The 19,006-nt window shown below is 56.7% G+C and overlaps 1 protein-coding gene across 3 annotated transcripts in view; it reads left to right on the top strand.

The window, feature by feature from the left end:
- DENND2B (DENN domain containing 2B) overlaps positions 1 to 19,006 on the top strand; it is a 386,185-nt gene that overhangs the window by 263,873 nt on the left and 103,306 nt on the right. For all 3 annotated transcript variants that reach the window (XM_075326680.1, XM_075326681.1, XM_075326679.1), the window contains one exon: positions 1,336 to 1,472. In XM_075326680.1, the coding sequence (XP_075182795.1) occupies positions 1,336 to 1,472 (137 nt within the window). The remainder of the gene's footprint in view (positions 1 to 1,335; positions 1,473 to 19,006) is intronic.

Below are 19,006 nucleotides of genomic sequence, written 5' to 3'. Positions count from 1 at the left end.
CCGGCTGTACATATATAATTATATACAGGAGATGCCCAGGATATACCGGCTGTACATATATAATTATATACAGGAGATGCCCAGGTTATACCGGCTGTACATATATAATTATATACAGGAGATGGCCAGGTTATACCGGCTGTACATATATAATTATATACAGGAGATGGCCAGGTTATACCGGCTGTACATATATAATTATATACAGGAGATGGCCAGGTTATACCGGCTGTACATATATAATTATATACAGGAGATGCCAGGTTATACCGGCTGTACATATATAATTATATACAGGAGATGCCCAGGTTATACCGGCTGTACATATATAATTATATACAGGAGATGCCCGGGTTATACCGGCTGTACATATATAATTATATACAGGAGATGCCCGGGTTATACCGGCTGTACATATATAATTATATACAGGAGATGCCCAGGTTATGCCGGCTGTACATATATAATTATATACAGGGGATGTCCAGGTTATACCGGCTGTACATATATAATTATATACAGAAGATGCCCGGGTTATAGCGGCTGTACATATATAATTATATACAGGACATGCCCGGGTTATACCGGCTGTACATATATAATTATATACAGGAGATGCCCAGGTTATACCGGCTGTACATATATAATTATATACAGGAGATGCCCGGGCTATTCCGACTGTACATGTATAATTATATACAGGAGATGTCCAGTTATACCGGCTGTACATATATAATTATATACAGGAGATGTCCAGTTATACCGGCTGTACATATATAATTATATACAGGAGATGCCCAGGTTATACCGGCTGTACATATATAATTATATACAGGAGATGCCCAGGTTATACCGGCTGTACATATATAATTATATACAGGAGATGCCCAGGTTATACCGGCTGTACATATATAATTATATACAGGAGATGCCCAGGTTATACCGGCTGTACATATATAATTACATACAGGAGATGCCCAGGTTATACCGGCTGTACATATATAATTATATACAGGAGATGCCCGGGTTATACCGGCTGTACATATATAATTATATACAGGAGATGCCCAGGTTATACCGGCTGTACATATATAATTATATACAGGAGATGCCCGGGTTATACCAGCTGTACATATATAATTATATACAGGAGATGCCCGGGTTATACCGGCTGTACATATATAATTATATACAGGAGATGCCCAGGTTATACCGGCTGTACATATATAATTATATACAGGAGATGCCCGGGCTATACCAGCTGTACATATAGTTATATGCAGATTGTCCCTTCATAGCTATTCCCGATCCTTTACGCCTTCTCTTTTCCTGTAGGAAATCTCTGGAGTTCGAGGATGCCCACAGCGTCCACTCCCCGGGTTCTCCCTCCCCAGTAGAGAATGGTACTGACAAGAAGCGTCGTTCTGGTACTAAGAGCACTTTAGAGGAGAACGCCTACGAGGATATTGTGGGTAAGAATGTGACTCTTTATCTATATGATCTGTGAGGAACGTGTCCAAAACCAAAACATATTCACTAATAAAGTTAGTAAAATTTCTCTCTATGGGACAAGCAGTGCGCCTGGTCATAAAGCATTCCTTCATTTCACACTAGAGCTATAGAGAAAGACCTGCTCTTATTTATTATAGAGAGACAGACACCACCCATCACTTCCTGTCGAGAGACCAAGACCCGCTACCTCTTCCAGTAGAGAGCCATCTCCACTCTCTTTCTTTAGAGAGACCCACCCCCACTTCCTTTAGCGAGAGACCCGCCCCCACTTATTGTAGGGGAAAAGAACCATCCATCACTTCCTGGAATGAGAGATTTGCCCCCACTTATTGTAGGGAGAGAGACCCGCCCATCACTTCCAGTAGAGAGAGACCCACCCCAACTTTATGTAGCGAGAGACCTGCTCCTTCCCACTTATTGTAGGAGAGAGACACCTGCCCCCACGTATTGTAGAGGGAGAGACCCACCTCCAGTTATTGTAGGGGGAGAGACAGCTGCCCATTACTTCCTGGAGAGTGACCCGCCCATCACTTCCTGAGGAGACACCCGCCCATCACTTCCTGTATAGGCACCCGCCCATCACTTCCTGTATAGTCACCCGCCCATCACTTCCTGTATAGGCACCCGCCCATCACTTCCTGTATAGGCACCCGCCCATCACTTCCTGTATAGGCACCCGCCCATCACTTCCTGTATAGGCACCCGCCCATCACTTCCTGTTTAGGCAACCTCCCATCACTTCCTGTTTAGGCACCCGCCCATCACTTCCTGTTTAGGCACCCGCCCATCACTTCCTGAGGAGACACCCGCCCCAGCTTATTGTAGGGGGAGAGACTCGCCCATCACTTCCTGGAGAATGAGCCGCCCATTACTTCCTGTAGAGAGACACCCGCCCATCACTTCCTGTAGAGAGACACCCGCCCATCACTTCCTGTATAGGCACCCGTCCATCACTTCCTGTATAGGCACCCGTCCATCACTTCCTGTATAGGCACCCGCCCATTACTTCCTGTAGAGAGACACCTGCCCATCACTTCATGGAGAGACTATATTCCGTCTCCGGTCCTGCAATCTGTCCCTGTGCCTCTACCTGTAGACGCTCTGCTCTTCACAATAGACAGTGAACAGCAAGTTACACAGAATGGAGAGAGCTTTGAAATAAAGAGGCTAGATAATTGGGTAACCCCCTGTGGGAGCTTTGCTGGCGGCCATATTGGTTGCCCCCAACTTCCTAAATGACTGGTATTGTAAGAGTTTTTAGGAGCAGAGGAGGAAGCGTAGAGGGAGACTGTGTATTAGTGCCCGGGAAGGCTCAAGTCCTGCTGTGATTATACTGGGAAAACGTTCAATTGTTTCCCCGTGGATAGTTGTGATTGTCACCGACCTGCCCTTGAGATTGACCAGTCTACAAGACGCCGGGGTGCGAGGAAAGCTGGGGACAACCTCAGCCGGTGGCGTCGGGCCGCATCCCAGCCAAACATGGAGTGAAGGCAAGGTCATTACTCATAAGTTACCCGGAAAGCTCAGCGGAGGCCGATATTGAAAACACATTGTCTGTGCGCGGCCGGCGAGCACCATGAGGAATAATCCATGGCCGCGCTCCAGACTGTATTTATATAAAGCACAGGAGACACAGAGGAAAGACAAATCCAGCTCTGGGCCGAGCACCGCCCGCTGACCTCTGCACAGTCCTCGTGTGTGTGCTCTCCCCGCGCTGACCTCTGCACAGTCCTCGTGTGTGCGCTCCCCGCGCTGACCTCTGCACAGTCCTCGTGTGTGTGCTCTCCCCGCGCTGACCTCTGCACAGTCCTCGTGTGTGTGCTCTCCCCGCGCTGACCTCTGCACAGTCCTCGTGTGTGCGCTCCCCGCGCTGACCTCTGCACAGTCCTCGTGTGTGCGCTCCCCGCGCTGACCTCTGCACAGTCCTCGTGTGTTCGCTCCCCGCGCTGACCTCTGCACAGTCCTCGTGTGTTCGCTCCCCGCGCTGACCTCTGCACAGTCCTCGTGTGTTCGCTCCCCGCGCTGACCTCTGCACAGTCCTCGTGTGTTCGCTCCCCGCGCTGACCTCTGCACAGTCCCCGTGTGTGCGCTCCCCGCGCTGACCTCTGCACAGTCCTCGTGTGTTCGCTCCCCGCGCTGACCTCTGCACAGTCCTCGTGTGTTCGCTCCCCGCGCTGACCTCTGCACAGTCCTCGTGTGTTCGCTCCCCGCGCTGACCTCTGCACAGTCCCCGTGTGTTCGCTCCCCGCGCTGACCTCTGCACAGTCCCCGTGTGTGCGCTCCCCGCGCTGACCTCTGCACAGTCCTCGTGTGTGCGCTCCCCGCGCTGACCTCTGCACAGTCCCCGTGTGTGCGCTCCCCGCGCTGACCTCTGCACAGTCCTCGTGTGTGCGCTCCCCGCGCTGACCTCTGCACAGTCCTCGTGTGTGCGCTCCCCGCGCTGACCTCTGCACAGTCCCCGTGTGTGCGCTCCCCGCGCTGACCTCTGCACAGTCCTCGTGTGTGCGCTCCCCGCGCTGACCTCTGCACAGTCCTCGTGTGTGCGCTCCCCGCGCTGACCTCTGCACAGTCCTCGTGTGTGCGCTCCCCGCGCTGACCTCTGCACAGTCCTCGTGTGTGCGCTCCCCGCGCTGACCTCTGCACAGTCCTCGTGTGTGCTCCCTGCGCTGACCTCTGCACAGTCCTCGTGTGTGCGCTCCCCGCGCTGACCTCTGCACAGTCCTCATATGTGCGCTCCCCGCGCTGACCTCTGCACAGTCCTCGTGTGTGCGCTCCCCGCGCTGACCTCTGCACAGTCCTCGTGTGTGTGCTCCCCGCGCTGACCTCTGCACAGTCCTCGTGTGTGTGTGCTCCCCGCGCTGACCTCTGCACAGTCCTCGTGTGTGCGCTCCCCGCGCTGACCTCTGCACAGTCCTCGTGTGTGCGCTCCCCGCGCTGACCTCTGCACAGTCCTCGTGTGTGTGCGCTCCCCGCGCTGACCTCTGCACAGTCCTCGTGTGTGCGCTCCCCGCGCTGACCTCTGCACAGTCCTCGTGTGTGTGCTCCCCGCGCTGACCTCTGCACAGTCCTCGTGTGTGCGCTCCCCGCGCTGACCTCTGCACAGTCCTCGTGTGTGCGCTCCCCGCGCTGACCTCTGCACAGTCCTCGTGTGTGCGCTCCCCGCGCTGACCTCTGCACAGTCCTCGTGTGTGCGCTCCCCGCGGACTGGATGAGCCTCCTCTGTCTGCTGATGGCAATCTCCTGTAATCTCATGTCCCCGAGCAGTGTCTGCCGTTATTGACTCTCCCTGAAGTAACAGATTACACCAACGTCTCTATTATTCATCAACTCAGACCTTTATTCAGAAATCACAGTCCTCCTGCCCCTATCATACTGCCAGGACCCCACATCCCCTGTACAGTGCAGAGAATGGGATGGAACTGCCCCTATATGATCACAGGACTTATCCTGCACTGATCCCGAGTCACCTCCTGTATTATACTCCAGAGCTGCGCTCACTATTCTGCTGGTGCAGTCACTGTGCACATACATTACTGATCCCGAGGTTACCGCCTGTATTATACTCCAGAGCTGCAGTCACTATTCTGCTGGTGCAGTCACTGTGTACATACATTACATTACTGATCCTGAGTTACCTCCTGTATTATACTCCAGAGCTGCACTCACTATTCTGCTGGTGCAGTCACTGTGTACATACATTACTGATCCTGAGTCACCTCCTGTATTAGACTCCAGAGCTGCACTCACTATTCTGCTGCTGCAGTCACTGTGTACATACATTACATTACTGATCCTGAGTTACCCCCTGTATTATACTCCAGAGCTGCACTCACTATTCTGCTGGTGCAGTCACTGTGTACATACATTACTGATCCCGAGGTTACCGCCTGTATTATACTCCAGAGCTGCACTCACTATTCTGCTGGTGCAGTCACTGTGTACATACATTACATTACTGATCCTGAGTTACCGCCTGTATTATCCTCCAGAGCTGCACTCACTATTCTGCTGGTGCAGTCACTGTGTACATACATTACATTACTGATCCTGAGTTACCCCCTGTATTATACTCCAGAGCTGCACTCACTATTCTGCTGGTGCAGTCACTGTGTACATTACGTTACTGATCCTGAGTTACCGCCTGTATTATACTCCAGAGCTGCACTCACTATTCTGCTGGTGCAGTCACTGTGTACATACATTACTGATCCTGTATTATACTCCAGAGCTGCACTCACTAGATGTTGCTCCTCGATTATTACTCTGTCTTGTACGAGGCTGTAATTATAGTTTTGCTATTTGTACAGTTGTAACCTATGATTCCGATGAAGGGTTAATATCGCGGTTTTTACTTGGGGGTCTCAGGGGCACGTCTTCTCCCCCTGAACAGGTTTGTGAGTGTTTGTAGTCAGTGACTGGGATTTATATTGTGGAGGTGAAACCTTTAACATCCCGCGTCCTGCACATCTGCACAGCGCTGAGTCCGGGGCTGCTGAGGACACCCATCATGTGCCGTCACGTACCCCACTCAGAACTACGCCCCCCGCAGGAGACCACCAACTGACTGCCAGGAATAAGCAGGACTGAGCGTGGCACCTCTTACCTTTCTCACAGTCCCCTCATTATCTCCAGATCCTGCAGCAAGATGGACGCATATAAGATCAGTCCTGTATACGGCACATGGACAGGCGGGAACTCCGGATCAGTAATCTACCCCGCAAACCAATGATCCGCAAACAGCAAATCCTGTACATAGCGCTAGTCCAGTGCCATCATGTCTCTGATCACATCCAGAGCCTCACCTACAATTCTAGCTTCAGAGGAGTCTAGAGATGTAGGACAGACTAGTCTGGAGGGAGGAGGATGGCAGAAGAGTCTGGAGGAAAGAGAAGGAGCCTGGAGGGAGGAGACAGAGAAGGCTGCAGGAAAGAGGAGGACAAACGAGTCTGGAGGGAGGAGACTGGAGGCTGGAGGAAGTAGGGGGACAGAGGGGTCTGAAGAGAGGAGAGGACAGAGGAGTCTGGAGGGAGGAAGAGGACAGAGGAGTCTGGAGGGAGGAAGAGGACAGAGGAGTCTGGAGGGAGGAAGAGGACAGAGGAGTCTGGAGGGAGGAAGAGGACAGAGGAGTCTGGAGGGAGGAGGAGGACAGGGGAGTCTGGAGGGAGGAGGAGGACAGAGGAGTCTGGAGGGAGGAAGAGGACAGAGGAGTCTGGAGGGAGGAAGAGGACAGAGGAGTCTGGAGGGAGGAGGACAGAGGAGTATAGAGGGATTAAGAGACAGAAGAGCCTGGAGGGAGGAAACAGAGGAGGCTGGAGGAAAGAGGAGGACAGATGAGTCTGGAGGAGGGGGAGGACAGAGTAGCCTGGAGGGAGGAGGAGACAGAGGGGTCTGGAGGGAGGAGACTGGAGGACAGAGAGGACAGAGGAGTCTGGAGGGAGGAAGAGGACAGAGGAGTCTGGAGGGAGGAGGAGGACAGAGGAGTCTGGAGGGAGGAGGAGGACAGAGGAGTCTGGAGGGAGGAAGAGGACAGAGGAGTCTGGAGGGAGGAGGAGGACAGAGGAGTCTGGAGGGAGGAGGACAGAGGAGTATAGAGGGATTAAGAGACAGAAGAGCCTGGAGGGAGGAAACAGAGGAGGCTGGAGGAAAGAGGAGGACAGATGAGTCTGGAGGAGGGGGAGGACAGAGTAGCCTGGAGGGAGGAGGAGACAGAGGGGTCTGGAGGGAGGAGACTGGAGGACAGAGAGGACAGAGGAGTCTGGAGGAGGGCGAAGACAGAGGAGTTAAAGAAAGGGAGGACAAAAGTCTAGTGGAAAGAGGAGGAGGACGCCAGAGGAGTCTGGAGGGAGGAGGAGGACAGAGGAGTCTGGAGGGAGGAGGAGGAGGACAGAGGTGTCTGGAGGGAGGAGGGGGACAGGAGTCTGGAAAAGAACAGAGGAGTGGGAGGACAGAGGAGTGTGGAGGAGGAGGACTGAGGAATCTGGAAGAGGAGGAGGACAGATAAGTCTAAAGGAGGCAAAGGGCAGAGGAGTCTGGAGGAGAACAGAAGAGCTTGGATAAAGGGACTCTCAATGGGGAGGATGAAGGACAGGAATTTGAAGGGAGGAGGACAGAGGAGTTCTGGATGAGGATAGTGGAGTCTGGAAGAAGACAGAAATTCTGGATGAGGGGAAGGACAGAGGAGTCTGGAGAATGGAGTAGTCTGGAGGAGGACAGGGGAGTCTAGAAGGGGAAAATGAAGAATGAAAAAGCCAGGAGAAGGAGGATGGGGGACTCTAGCGGTGGAGGATGTAGGAGGACAGGAATTTGGAGGGAGGACAGAGGAGCTGTGGAAGAGAACAGAGGAGTTCTGGAGAATGGTGAGGAGGTCAGAGGGGTTTTGGAGGAGGTCAGGGGTGTGTGTGATGGGTGTTGTTTAGGGAGAAGATCAGAGGGGTTCTGTAGAAGGTCAGGGGTTCTGGAGGAGGTCAGAGGGGTTCTGGAGGAGGTCAGAGGGGTTCTGGAGGAAGTCAGAGGGAGGTCAGAGGGGTTCTGGAGGAGATCAGAGGGGTTCTGGAGGAGGTAAGAGGGGTTCTGTAGAAGGTCAGCAAGGTCAGAGGGGTTCTGGAGGAGGTCAGAGGGGTTCTGGAGGAGGTCAGAGGGGTTCTGGAGGAGGTCAGAGGGGTTCTGAAGGAGGATAGAGGGGTTCTGGAGGAGGTCAGAGGGGTTCTGGAGGGGGTTCTGGAGGAGGACAGAGGGGTTCTGGAGGAGGACAGAGGGGTTCTGGAGGAGGTGAGAGGGGTTCTGGAGGAGGACAGAGGGGTTCTGGAGGAGGACAGAGGGGTTCTGGAGGAGGTGAGAGGGGTTCTGGAGGAGGTGAGAGGGGTTCTGGAGGAGGTGAGAGGGGTTCTGGAGGAGGTGAGAGGGGTTCTGGAGGAGGACAGAGGGGTTCTGGAGGCTGCCTGGGCAGGTTTCTCTCGATCTTGCCTGACATGAAAGGTGATGTCTGCGTGGGATGAAAGTCTCCTGAGAAATGGGTGGAAGCTGTAAATGGACAGTGCTTAGAATCCAGATCTGTTTGTGGGGAGAGGATGTTGCGCTGCGCAGAGTCTGATCATTGCGTCTCTAGAGACCTGTCCTGATCTGTGATTGCCGGAGCGTCACCGCTAACTCGGACCCAGAGGAATAGAAAAATACAACTCCTACCTCACACACATCATCCTGGTTTACAATCCCCTGTGACAGTTCTGGATGCAGCTCTGGAAGGGACTAGAGCATAAATCAGGAAGCAAAACCAGGATTTTGAACATACTCTGACAACAGAATTGTGATTGCAGCTCTGGATGTGGCTTAAAGAGCACGTTCACATGTTCAGTCCCTGGTCAGGTTTTTACTTCAGTATTTGGTGAGTTTTTTACCTCAATATTTGTAGCCAAAACCAGGAGAGGCAGAATCAGAGGGAAGTGCAATAGACGCACGGCCCCACGGCGGGAGGTAGTGACTGCTGCTGTGCGCGGGGGTTCACCAGAGACCCCGGGGGTCCATACAACACTAATATTCTAGGGTTCTGTGATGTATCGCCCACTTCTGGTATAAGCTACAAATACTGAGGTAAAGCAGTGACCACATCCTGATCGTGTGAACGTGGCCAAAGGGTTATTCTGCAGCCCCATGTGGCACATCTATAGATGATGGGCGTGTTGTCTCCAGGATTGGCGCTGGCCGCCCACACACGGCTGTTCAGAGGACGGTGCAGGCCCATGTGTGCACATCTATAGATGATGGGCGTGTTGTCTCCAGGATTGGCGCTGGCCGCCCACACCCGGCTGTTCAGAGGACGGTGCAGGTCCATGTGTGCACATCTATAGATGATGGGCGTGTTGTCTCCAGGATTGGCGCTGGCCGCCCACACACGGCTGTTCAGAGGACGGGGCAGGCCCATGTGTGCACATCTATAGATGATGGGCGTGTTGTCTCCAGGATTGGCGCTGGCCGCCCACACACGGCTGTACAGAGGACGGTGCAGCCCCATGTGTGCACATCTATAGATGATGGGCGTGTTGTCTCCAGGATTGGCGCTGGCCGCCCACACACGGCTGTTCAGAGGACGGTGCAGGCCCATGTGTGCACATCTATAGATGATGGGCGTGTTGTCTCCAGGATTGGCGCTGGCCGCCCAGACACGGCTGTACAGAGGACGGTGCAGCCCCATGTGTGCACATCTATAGATGATGGGCGTGTTGTCTCCAGGATTGGCGCGCTGGCCGCCCACACACGGCTGTTCAGAGGACGGTGCAGGCCCATGTGTGCACATCTATAGATGATGGGCGTGTTGTCTCCAGGATTGGCGCGCTGGCCGCCCACACACGGCTGTTCAGAGGATGGTGCAGGCCCATGTGTGCACATCTATAGATGATGGGCGTGTTGTCTCCAGGATTGGCGCTGGCCGCCCACACACGGCTGTACAGAGGACGGTGCAGGTCCATGTGTGCACATCTATAGATGATGGGCGTGTTGTCTCCAGGATTGGCGCTGGCCGCCCACACACGGCTGTACAGAGGACGGTGCAGGCCCATGTGTGCACATCTATAGATGATGAGCGTGTTGTCTCCAGGATTGGCGCTGGCCGCCCACACACGGCTGTTCAGAGGACGGTGCAGGCCCATGTGTGCACATCTATAGATGATGGGCGTGTTGTCTCCAGGATTGGCGCTGGCCGCCCACACACGGCTGTACAGAGGACGGTGCAGGCCCATGTGTGCACATCTATAGATGATGGGCGTGTTGTCTCCAGGATTGGCGCTGGCCGCCCACACACGGCTGTACAGAGGACGGTGCAGCCCCATGTGTGCACATCTATAGATGATGGGCGTGTTGTGTCCAGGATTGGCGCTGGCCGTCCACACACGGCTGTTCAGAGGACGGTGCAGGCCCATGTGTGCACATCTATAGATGATGGGCGTGTTGTCTCCAGGATTGGCGCTGGCCGCCCACACACGGCTGTACAGAGGACGGTGCAGCCCCATGTGTGCACATCTATAGATGATGGGCGTTTTGTCTCCAGGATTGGCGCGCTGGCCGCCCACACACGGCTGTACAGAGGACGGTGCAGGCCCATGTGTGCACATCTATAGATGATGGGCGTGTTGTCTCCAGGATTGGCGCGCTGGCCGCCCACACACGGCTGTACAGAGGACGGTGCAGGCCCATGTGTGCACATCTATAGATGATGGGCGTGTTGTCTCCAGGATTGGCGCGCTGGCCGCCCACACACGGCTGTACAGAGGACGGTGCAGCCCCATGTGTGCACATCTATAGATGATGGGCGTGTTGTCTCCAGGATTGGCGCGCTGGCCGCCCACACACGGCTGTACAGAGGACGGTGCAGGCCCATGTGTGCACATCTATAGATGATGGGCGTGTTGTCTCCAGGATTGGCGCGCTGGCCGCCCACACACGGCTGTACAGAGGACGGTGCAGGCCCATGTGTGCACATCTATAGATGATGGGCGTGTTGTCTCCAGGATTGGCGCTGGCCGCCCACACACGGCTGTTCAGAGGACGGTGCAGGCCCATGTGTGCACATCTATAGATGATGGGCGTGTTGTCTCCAGGATTGGCGCTGGCCGCCCACACACGGCTGTTCAGAGGACGGTGCAGGCCCATGTGTGCACATCTATAGATGATGGGCGTGTTGTCTCCAGGATTGGCGCTGGCCGCCCACACACGGCTGTTCAGAGGACGGTGCAGCCCCATGTGTGCACATCTATAGATGATGGGCGTGTTGTCTCCAGGATTGGCGCTGGCCGCCCACACACGGCTGTACAGAGGACGGTGCAGGCCCATGTGTGCACATCTATAGATGATGGGCGTGTTGTCTCCAGGATTGGCGCGCTGGCCGCCCACACACGGCTGTACAGAGGACGGTGTAGGCCCATGTGTGCACATCTATAGATGATGGGCGTGTTGTCTCCAGGATTGGCGCTGGCCGCCCACACACGGCTGTTCAGAGGACGGTGCAGGCCCATGTGTGCACATCTATAGATGATGGGCGTGTTGTCTCCAGGATTGGCGCTGGACGCCCACACACGGCTGTACAGAGGACGGTGCAGGCCCATGTGTGCACATCTATAGATGATGGGCGTGTTGTCTCCAGGATTGGCGCTGGCCGCCCACACACGGCTGTTCAGAGGACGGTGCAGCCCCATGTGTGCACATCTATAGATGATGGGCATGTTGTCTCCAGGATTGGCGCGCTGGCCGCCCACACACGGCTGTTCAGAGGACGGTGCAGGCCCATGTGTGCACATCTATAGATGATGGGCGTGTTGTCTCCAGGATTGGCGCTGGACGCCCACACACGGCTGTACAGAGGACGGTGCAGGCCCATGTGTGCACATCTATAGATGATGGGCGTGTTGTCTCCAGGATTGGCGCTGGCCGCCCACACACGGCTGTACAGAGGACGGTGCAGGCCCATGTGTGCACATCTATAGATGATGGGCGTGTTGTCTCCAGGATTGGCGCTGGCCGCCCACACACGGCTGTACAGAGGACGGTGCAGGCCCATGTGTGCACATCTATAGATGATGGGCGTGTTGTCTCCAGGATTGGCGCTGGCCGCCCACACACGGCTGTTCAGAGGACGGTGCAGGCCCATGTGTGCACATCTATAGATGATGGGCGTGTTGTCTCCAGGATTGGCGCGCTGGCCGCCCACACACGGCTGTTCAGAGGACGGTGCAGGCCCATGTGTGCACATCTATAGATGATGGGCGTGTTGTCTCCAGGATTGGCGCTGGCCGCCCAGACACGGCTGTACAGAGGACAGTGCAGGCCCATGTGTGCACATCTATAGATGATGGGCGTGTTGTCTCCAGGATTGGCGCTGGACGCCCACACACGGCTGTTCAGAGGACGGTGCAGGCCCATGTGTGCACATCTATAGATGATGGGCGTGTTGTCTCCAGGATTGGCGCTGGCCACCCACACACGGCTGTACAGAGGACGGTGCAGCCCCATGTGTGCACATCTATAGATGATGGGCGTGTTGTCTCCAGGATTGGCGCGCTGGCCACCCACACACGGCTGTTCAGAGGACGGTGCAGGCCCATGTGTGCACATCTATAGATGATGGGCGTGTTGTCTCCAGGATTGGCGCTGGCCGCCCACACACGGCTGTTCAGAGGACGGTGCAGGCCCATGTGTGCACATCTATAGATGATGGGCGTGTTGTCTCCAGGATTGGCGCTGGCCGCCCACACACGGCTGTACAGAGGACGGTGCAGCCCCATGTGTGCACATCTATAGATGATGGGCGTGTTGTGTCCAGGATTGGCGCTGGCCGTCCACACACGGCTGTTCAGAGGACGGTGCAGGCCCATGTGTGCACATCTATAGATGATGGGCGTGTTGTGTCCAGGATTGGCGCGCTGGCCGCCCACACACGGCTGTACAGAGGACGGTGCAGGCCCATGTGTGCACATCTATAGATGATGGGCGTGTTGTGTCCAGGATTGGCGCTGGCCGCCCACACACGGCTGTACAGAGGACGGTGCAGCCCCATGTGTGCACATCTATAGATGATGGGCGTTTTGTCTCCAGGATTGGCGCGCTGGCCGCCCACACACGGCTGTACAGAGGACGGTGCAGGCCCATGTGTGCACATCTATAGATGATGGGCGTGTTGTCTCCAGGATTGGCGCGCTGGCCGCCCACACACGGCTGTACAGAGGACGGTGCAGCCCCATGTGTGCACATCTATAGATGATGGGCGTGTTGTCTCCAGGATTGGCGCGCTGGCCGCCCACACACGGCTGTACAGAGGACGGTGCAGGCCCATGTGTGCACATCTATAGATGATGGGCGTGTTGTCTCCAGGATTGGCGCGCTGGCCGCCCACACACGGCTGTACAGAGGACGGTGCAGGCCCATGTGTGCACATCTATAGATGATGGGCGTGTTGTCTCCAGGATTGGCGCTGGCCGCCCACACACGGCTGTTCAGAGGACGGTGCAGGCCCATGTGTGCACATCTATAGATGATGGGCGTGTTGTCTCCAGGATTGGCGCTGGCCGCCCACACACGGCTGTACAGAGGACGGTGCAGGCCCATGTGTGCACATCTATAGATGATGGGCGTGTGGTCTCCAGGATTGGCGCTGGCCGCCCACACACGGCTGTTCAGAGGACGGTGCAGCCCCATGTGTGCACATCTATAGATGATGGGCGTGTTGTCTCCAGGATTGGCGCTGGCCGCCCACACACGGCTGTTCAGAGGACGGTGCAGCCCCATGTGTGCACATCTATAGATGATGGGCGTGTTGTCTCCAGGATTGGCGCTGGCCGCCCACACACGGCTGTACAGAGGACGGTGCAGGCCCATGTGTGCACATCTATAGATGATGGGCGTGTTGTCTCCAGGATTGGCGCTGGCCGCCCACACACGGCTGTACAGAGGACGGTGCAGGCCCATGTGTGCACATCTATAGATGATGGGCGTGTTGTCTCCAGGATTGGCGCTGGCCGCCCACACACGGCTGTACAGAGGACGGTGCAGGCCCATGTGTGCACATCTATAGATGATGGGCGTGTTGTCTCCAGGATTGGCGCTGGCCGCCCACACACGGCTGTACAGAGGACGGTGCAGCCCCATGTGTGCACATCTATAGATGATGGGCGTGTTGTCTCCAGGATTGGCGCTGGCCGCCCACACACGGCTGTACAGAGGACGGTGCAGCCCCATGTGTGCACATCTATAGATGATGGGCGTGTTGTCTCCAGGATTGGCGCTGGCCGCCCACACACGGCTGTTCAGAGGACGGGCAGGCCCATGTGTGCACATCTATAGATGATGGGCGTGTTGTGTCCAGGATTGGCGCTGGCCGCCCACACACGGCTGTACAGAGGACGGTGCAGGCCCATGTGTGCACATCTATAGATGATGGGCGTGTTGTCTCCAGGATTGGCGCGCTGGCCGCCCACACACGGCTGTACAGAGGACGGTGCAGGCCCATGTGTGCACATCTATAGATGATGGGCGTGTTGTCTCCAGGATTGGCGCTGGCCGCCCACACACGGCTGTTCAGAGGACGGTGCAGCCCCATGTGTGCACATCTATAGATGATGGGCGTGTTGTCTCCAGGATTGGCGCGCTGGCCGCCCACACACGGCTGTACAGAGGACGGTGCAGCCCCATGTGTGCACATCTATAGATGATGGGCGTGTTGTGTCCAGGATTGGCGCGCTGGCCGCCCACACACGGCTGTACAGAGGACGGTGCAGGCCCATGTGTGGCACATCTATAGATGATGGGCGTGTTGTCTCCAGGATTGGCGCTGGCCGCCCACACACGGCTGTTCAGAGGACGGTGCAGCCCCATGTGTGCACATCTATAGATGATGGGCGTGTTGTCTCCAGGATTGGCGCTGGCCGCCCACACACGGCTGTTCAGAGGACGGTGCAGGCCCATGTGTGCACATCTATAGATGATGGGCGTGTTGTCTCCAGGATTGGCGCGCTGGACGCCCACACACGGCTGTTCAGAGGACGGTGCAGGCCATGTGTGCACATCTATAGATGATGGGCGTGTTGTGTCCAGGATTGGCGCTGGCCGCCCACACACGGCTGTACAGAGGACGGTGCAGGCCCATGTGTGCACATCTATAGATGATGGGCGTGTTGTCTCCAGGATTGGCGCGCTGGCCGCCCACACACGGCTGTTCAGAGGACGGTGCAGCCCCATGTGTGCACATCTATAGATGATGGGCGTGTTGTCTCCAGGATTGGCGCGCTGGACGCCCACACACGGCTGTTCAGAGGACGGTGCAGGCCCATGTGTGCACATCTATAGATGATGGGCGTGTTGTGTCCAGGATTGGCGCTGGCCGCCCACACACGGCTGTACAGAGGACGGGCAGGCCCATGTGTGCACATCTATAGATGATGGGTGTGTTGTGTCCAGGATTGGCGCTGGCCGCCCACACACGCTGTACAGAGGACGGTGCAGGCCCATGTGTGCACATCTATAGATGATGGGTGTGTTGTCTCCAGGATTGGCGCGCTGGCCGCCCACACACGGCTGTACAGAGGACGGTGCAGGCCCATGTGTGCACATCTATAGATGATGGGCGTGTTGTCTCCAGGATTGGCGCCCTGGCCGCCCACACACGGCTGTACAGAGGACGGTGCAGGCCCATGTGTGCACATCTATAGATGATGGGCGTGTTGTCTCCAGGATTGGCGCGCTGGCCGCCCACACACACGGCTGTACAGAGGACGGTGCAGGCCCATGTGTGCACATCTATAGATGATGGGCGTGTTGTCTCCAGGATTGGCGCGCTGGCCGCCCACACACGGCTGTACAGAGGACGGTGCAGGCCCATGTGTGCACATCTATAGATGATGGGCGTGTTGTCTCCAGGATTGGCGCTGGCCGCCCACACACGGCTGTACAGAGGACGGTGCAGGCCCATGTGTGCACATCTATAGATGATGGGCGTGTTGTCTCCAGGATTGGCGCTGGCCGCCCACACACGGCTGTACAGAGGACGGTGCAGGCCCATGTGTGCACATCTATAGATGATGGGCGTGTTGTCTCCAGGATTGGCGCCCTGGCCGCCCACACACGGCTGTACAGAGGACGGGGCAGGCCCATGTGTGCACATCTATAGATGATGGGCGTGTTGTCTCCAGGATTGGCGCGCTGGCCGCCCACACACGGCTGTACAGAGGACGGTGCAGCCCCATGTGTGCACATCTATAGATGATGGGCGTGTTGTGTCCAGGATTGGCGCGCTGGCCGCCCACACACGGCTGTTCAGAGGACGGTGCAGCCCCATGTGTGCACATCTATAGATGATGGGCGTGTTGTCTCCAGGATTGGCGCGCTGGACGCCCACACACGGCTGTACAGAGGACGGTGCAGGCCCATGTGTGCACATCTATAGATGATGGGCGTGTTGTCTCCAGGATTGGCGCTGGCCGCCCACACACGGCTGTACAGAGGACGGTGCAGGCCCATGTGTGCACATCTATAGATGATGGGCGTGTTGTCTCCAGGATTGGCGCCCTGGCCGCCCACACACGGCTGTACAGAGGACGGGGCAGGCCCATGTGTGCACATCTATAGATGATGGGCCGTGTTGTCTCCAGGATTGGCGCGCTGGCCGCCCACACACGGCTGTACAGAGGACGGTGCAGGCCCATGTGTGCACATCTATAGATGATGGGCGTGTTGTCTCCAGGATTGGCGCTGGCCGCCCACACACGGCTGTACAGAGGACGGTGCAGGCCCATGTGTGCACATCTATAGATGATGGGCGTGTTGTCTCCAGGATTGGCGCGCTGGCCGCCCACACACGGCTGTACAGAGGACGGTGCAGCCCATGTGTGCACATCTATAGATGATGGGTGTGTTGTGTCCAGGATTGGCGCTGGCCGCCCACACACGGCTGTACAGAGGACGGTGCAGCCCCATGTGTGCACATCTATAGATGATGGGCGTGTTGTCTCCAGGATTGGCGCTGGCCGCCCACACACGGCTGTACAGAGGACGGTGCAGGCCCATGTGTGCACATCTATAGATGATGGGCGTGTTGTCTCCAGGATTGGCGCCCTGGCCGCCCACACACGGCTGTACAGAGGACGGGGCAGGCCCATGTGTGCACATCTATAGATGATGGGCGTGTTGTCTCCAGGATTGGCGCGCTGGCCGCCCACACACGGCTGTACAGAGGACGGTGCAGGCCCATGTGTGCACATCTATAGATGATGGGCGTGTTGTCTCCAGGATTGGCGCTGGCCGCCCACACACGGCTGTACAGAGGACGGTGCAGGCCCATGTGTGCACATCTATAGATGATGGGCGTGTTGTCTCCAGGATTGGCGCGCTGGCCGCCCACACACGGCTGTTCAGAGGACGGTGCAGCCCCATGTGTGCACATCTATAGATGATGGGCGTGTTGTCTCCAGGATTGGCGCTGGCCGCCCACACACGGCTGTTCAGAGGACGGTGCAGGCCCATGTGTGCACATCTATAGATGATGGGCGTGTTGTCTCCAGGATTGGCGCTGGCCGCCCACACACGGCTGTTCAGAGGACGGTGCAGGTCCATGTGTGCACATCTATAGATGATGGGCGTGTTGTCTCCAGATTGGCGCTGGCCGCCCACACACGGCTGTTCAGAGGACGGGGCAGGCCCATGTGTGCACATCTATAGATGATGGGCGTGTTGTCTCCAGGATTGGCGCGCTGGCCGCCCACACACGGCTGTACAGAGGACGGTGCAGGCCCATGTGTGCACATCTATAGATGATGGGCGTGTTGTCTCCAGGATTGGCGCTGGCCGCCCACACACGGCTGTTCAGAGGACGGTGCAGGCCCATGTGTGGCACATCTATAGATGATGGGCGTGTTGTCTCCAGGATTGGCGCGCTGGCCGCCCACACACGGCTGTTCAGAGGACGGTGCAGGCCCATGTGTGCACATCTATAGATGATGGGCGTGTTGTCTCCAGGATTGGCGCTGGCCGCCCACACACGGCTGTTCAGAGGACGGTGCAGGCCCATGTGTGCACATCTATAGATGATGGGCGTGTTGTGTCCAGGATTGGCGGCTGGCCGCCCACACACGGCTGTACAGAGGACGGTGCAGGCCCATGTGTGCACATCTATAGATGATGGGCGTGTTGTCTCCAGGATTGGCGCTGGCCGCCCACACACGGCTGTTCAGAGGACGGTGCAGCCCCATGTGTGCACATCTATAGATGATGGGCGTGTTGTCTCCAGGATTGGCGCTGGCCGCCACACACACGGCTGTACAGAGGACGGTGCAGGCCCATGTGTGCACATCTATAGATGATGGGCGTGTTGTCTCCAGGATTGGTGCGCTGGCCGCCCACACACGGCTGTTCAGAGGACGGTGCAGGCCCATGTGTGCACATCTATAGATGATGGGCGTGTTGTCTCCAGGATTGGCGCGCTGGCCGCCCACACAGTCGGCTGTTCAGAGGACGGTGCAGCCATGTGTGCACATCTATAGATGATGGGCGTGTTGTCTCCAGGATTGCGCTGGCCGCCCACACACGGCTGTTCAGAGGACGGGGCAGGCCCATGTGTGCACATCTATAGATGATGGGCGTGTTGTCTCCAGGATTGGCGCGCTGGCCGCCCACACACGGCTGTTCAGAGACGGTGCAGCCCCATGTGTGCCATCTATAGATGATGGGCGTGTTGTGTCCAGGATTGGCGCTGGCTCGCCACACACGGCTGTACAGAGGACGGTGCAGGCCCATGTGTGCACATCTATAGATGATGGGGCGTGTTGTGTCCAGGATTGGCGCGCTGGCCGCCCACACACGGCTGTTCAGAGGACGGTGCAGCCCATGTGTGCACATCTATAGATGATGGGTGTGTTGTGTCCAGGATTGGCGCGCTGGCCGCCACACACACGGCTGTACAGAGGACGGTGCAGGCCCATGTGTGCACATCTATAGATGATGGGCGTGTTGTCTCCAGGAT

Source organism: Anomaloglossus baeobatrachus, chromosome 10, assembly GCF_048569485.1.
Source record: "Anomaloglossus baeobatrachus isolate aAnoBae1 chromosome 10, aAnoBae1.hap1, whole genome shotgun sequence".
Lineage (NCBI taxonomy): Eukaryota > Metazoa > Chordata > Amphibia > Anura > Aromobatidae > Anomaloglossus > Anomaloglossus baeobatrachus.
This window is presented reverse-complemented; position numbering and strand designations above follow the sequence as displayed.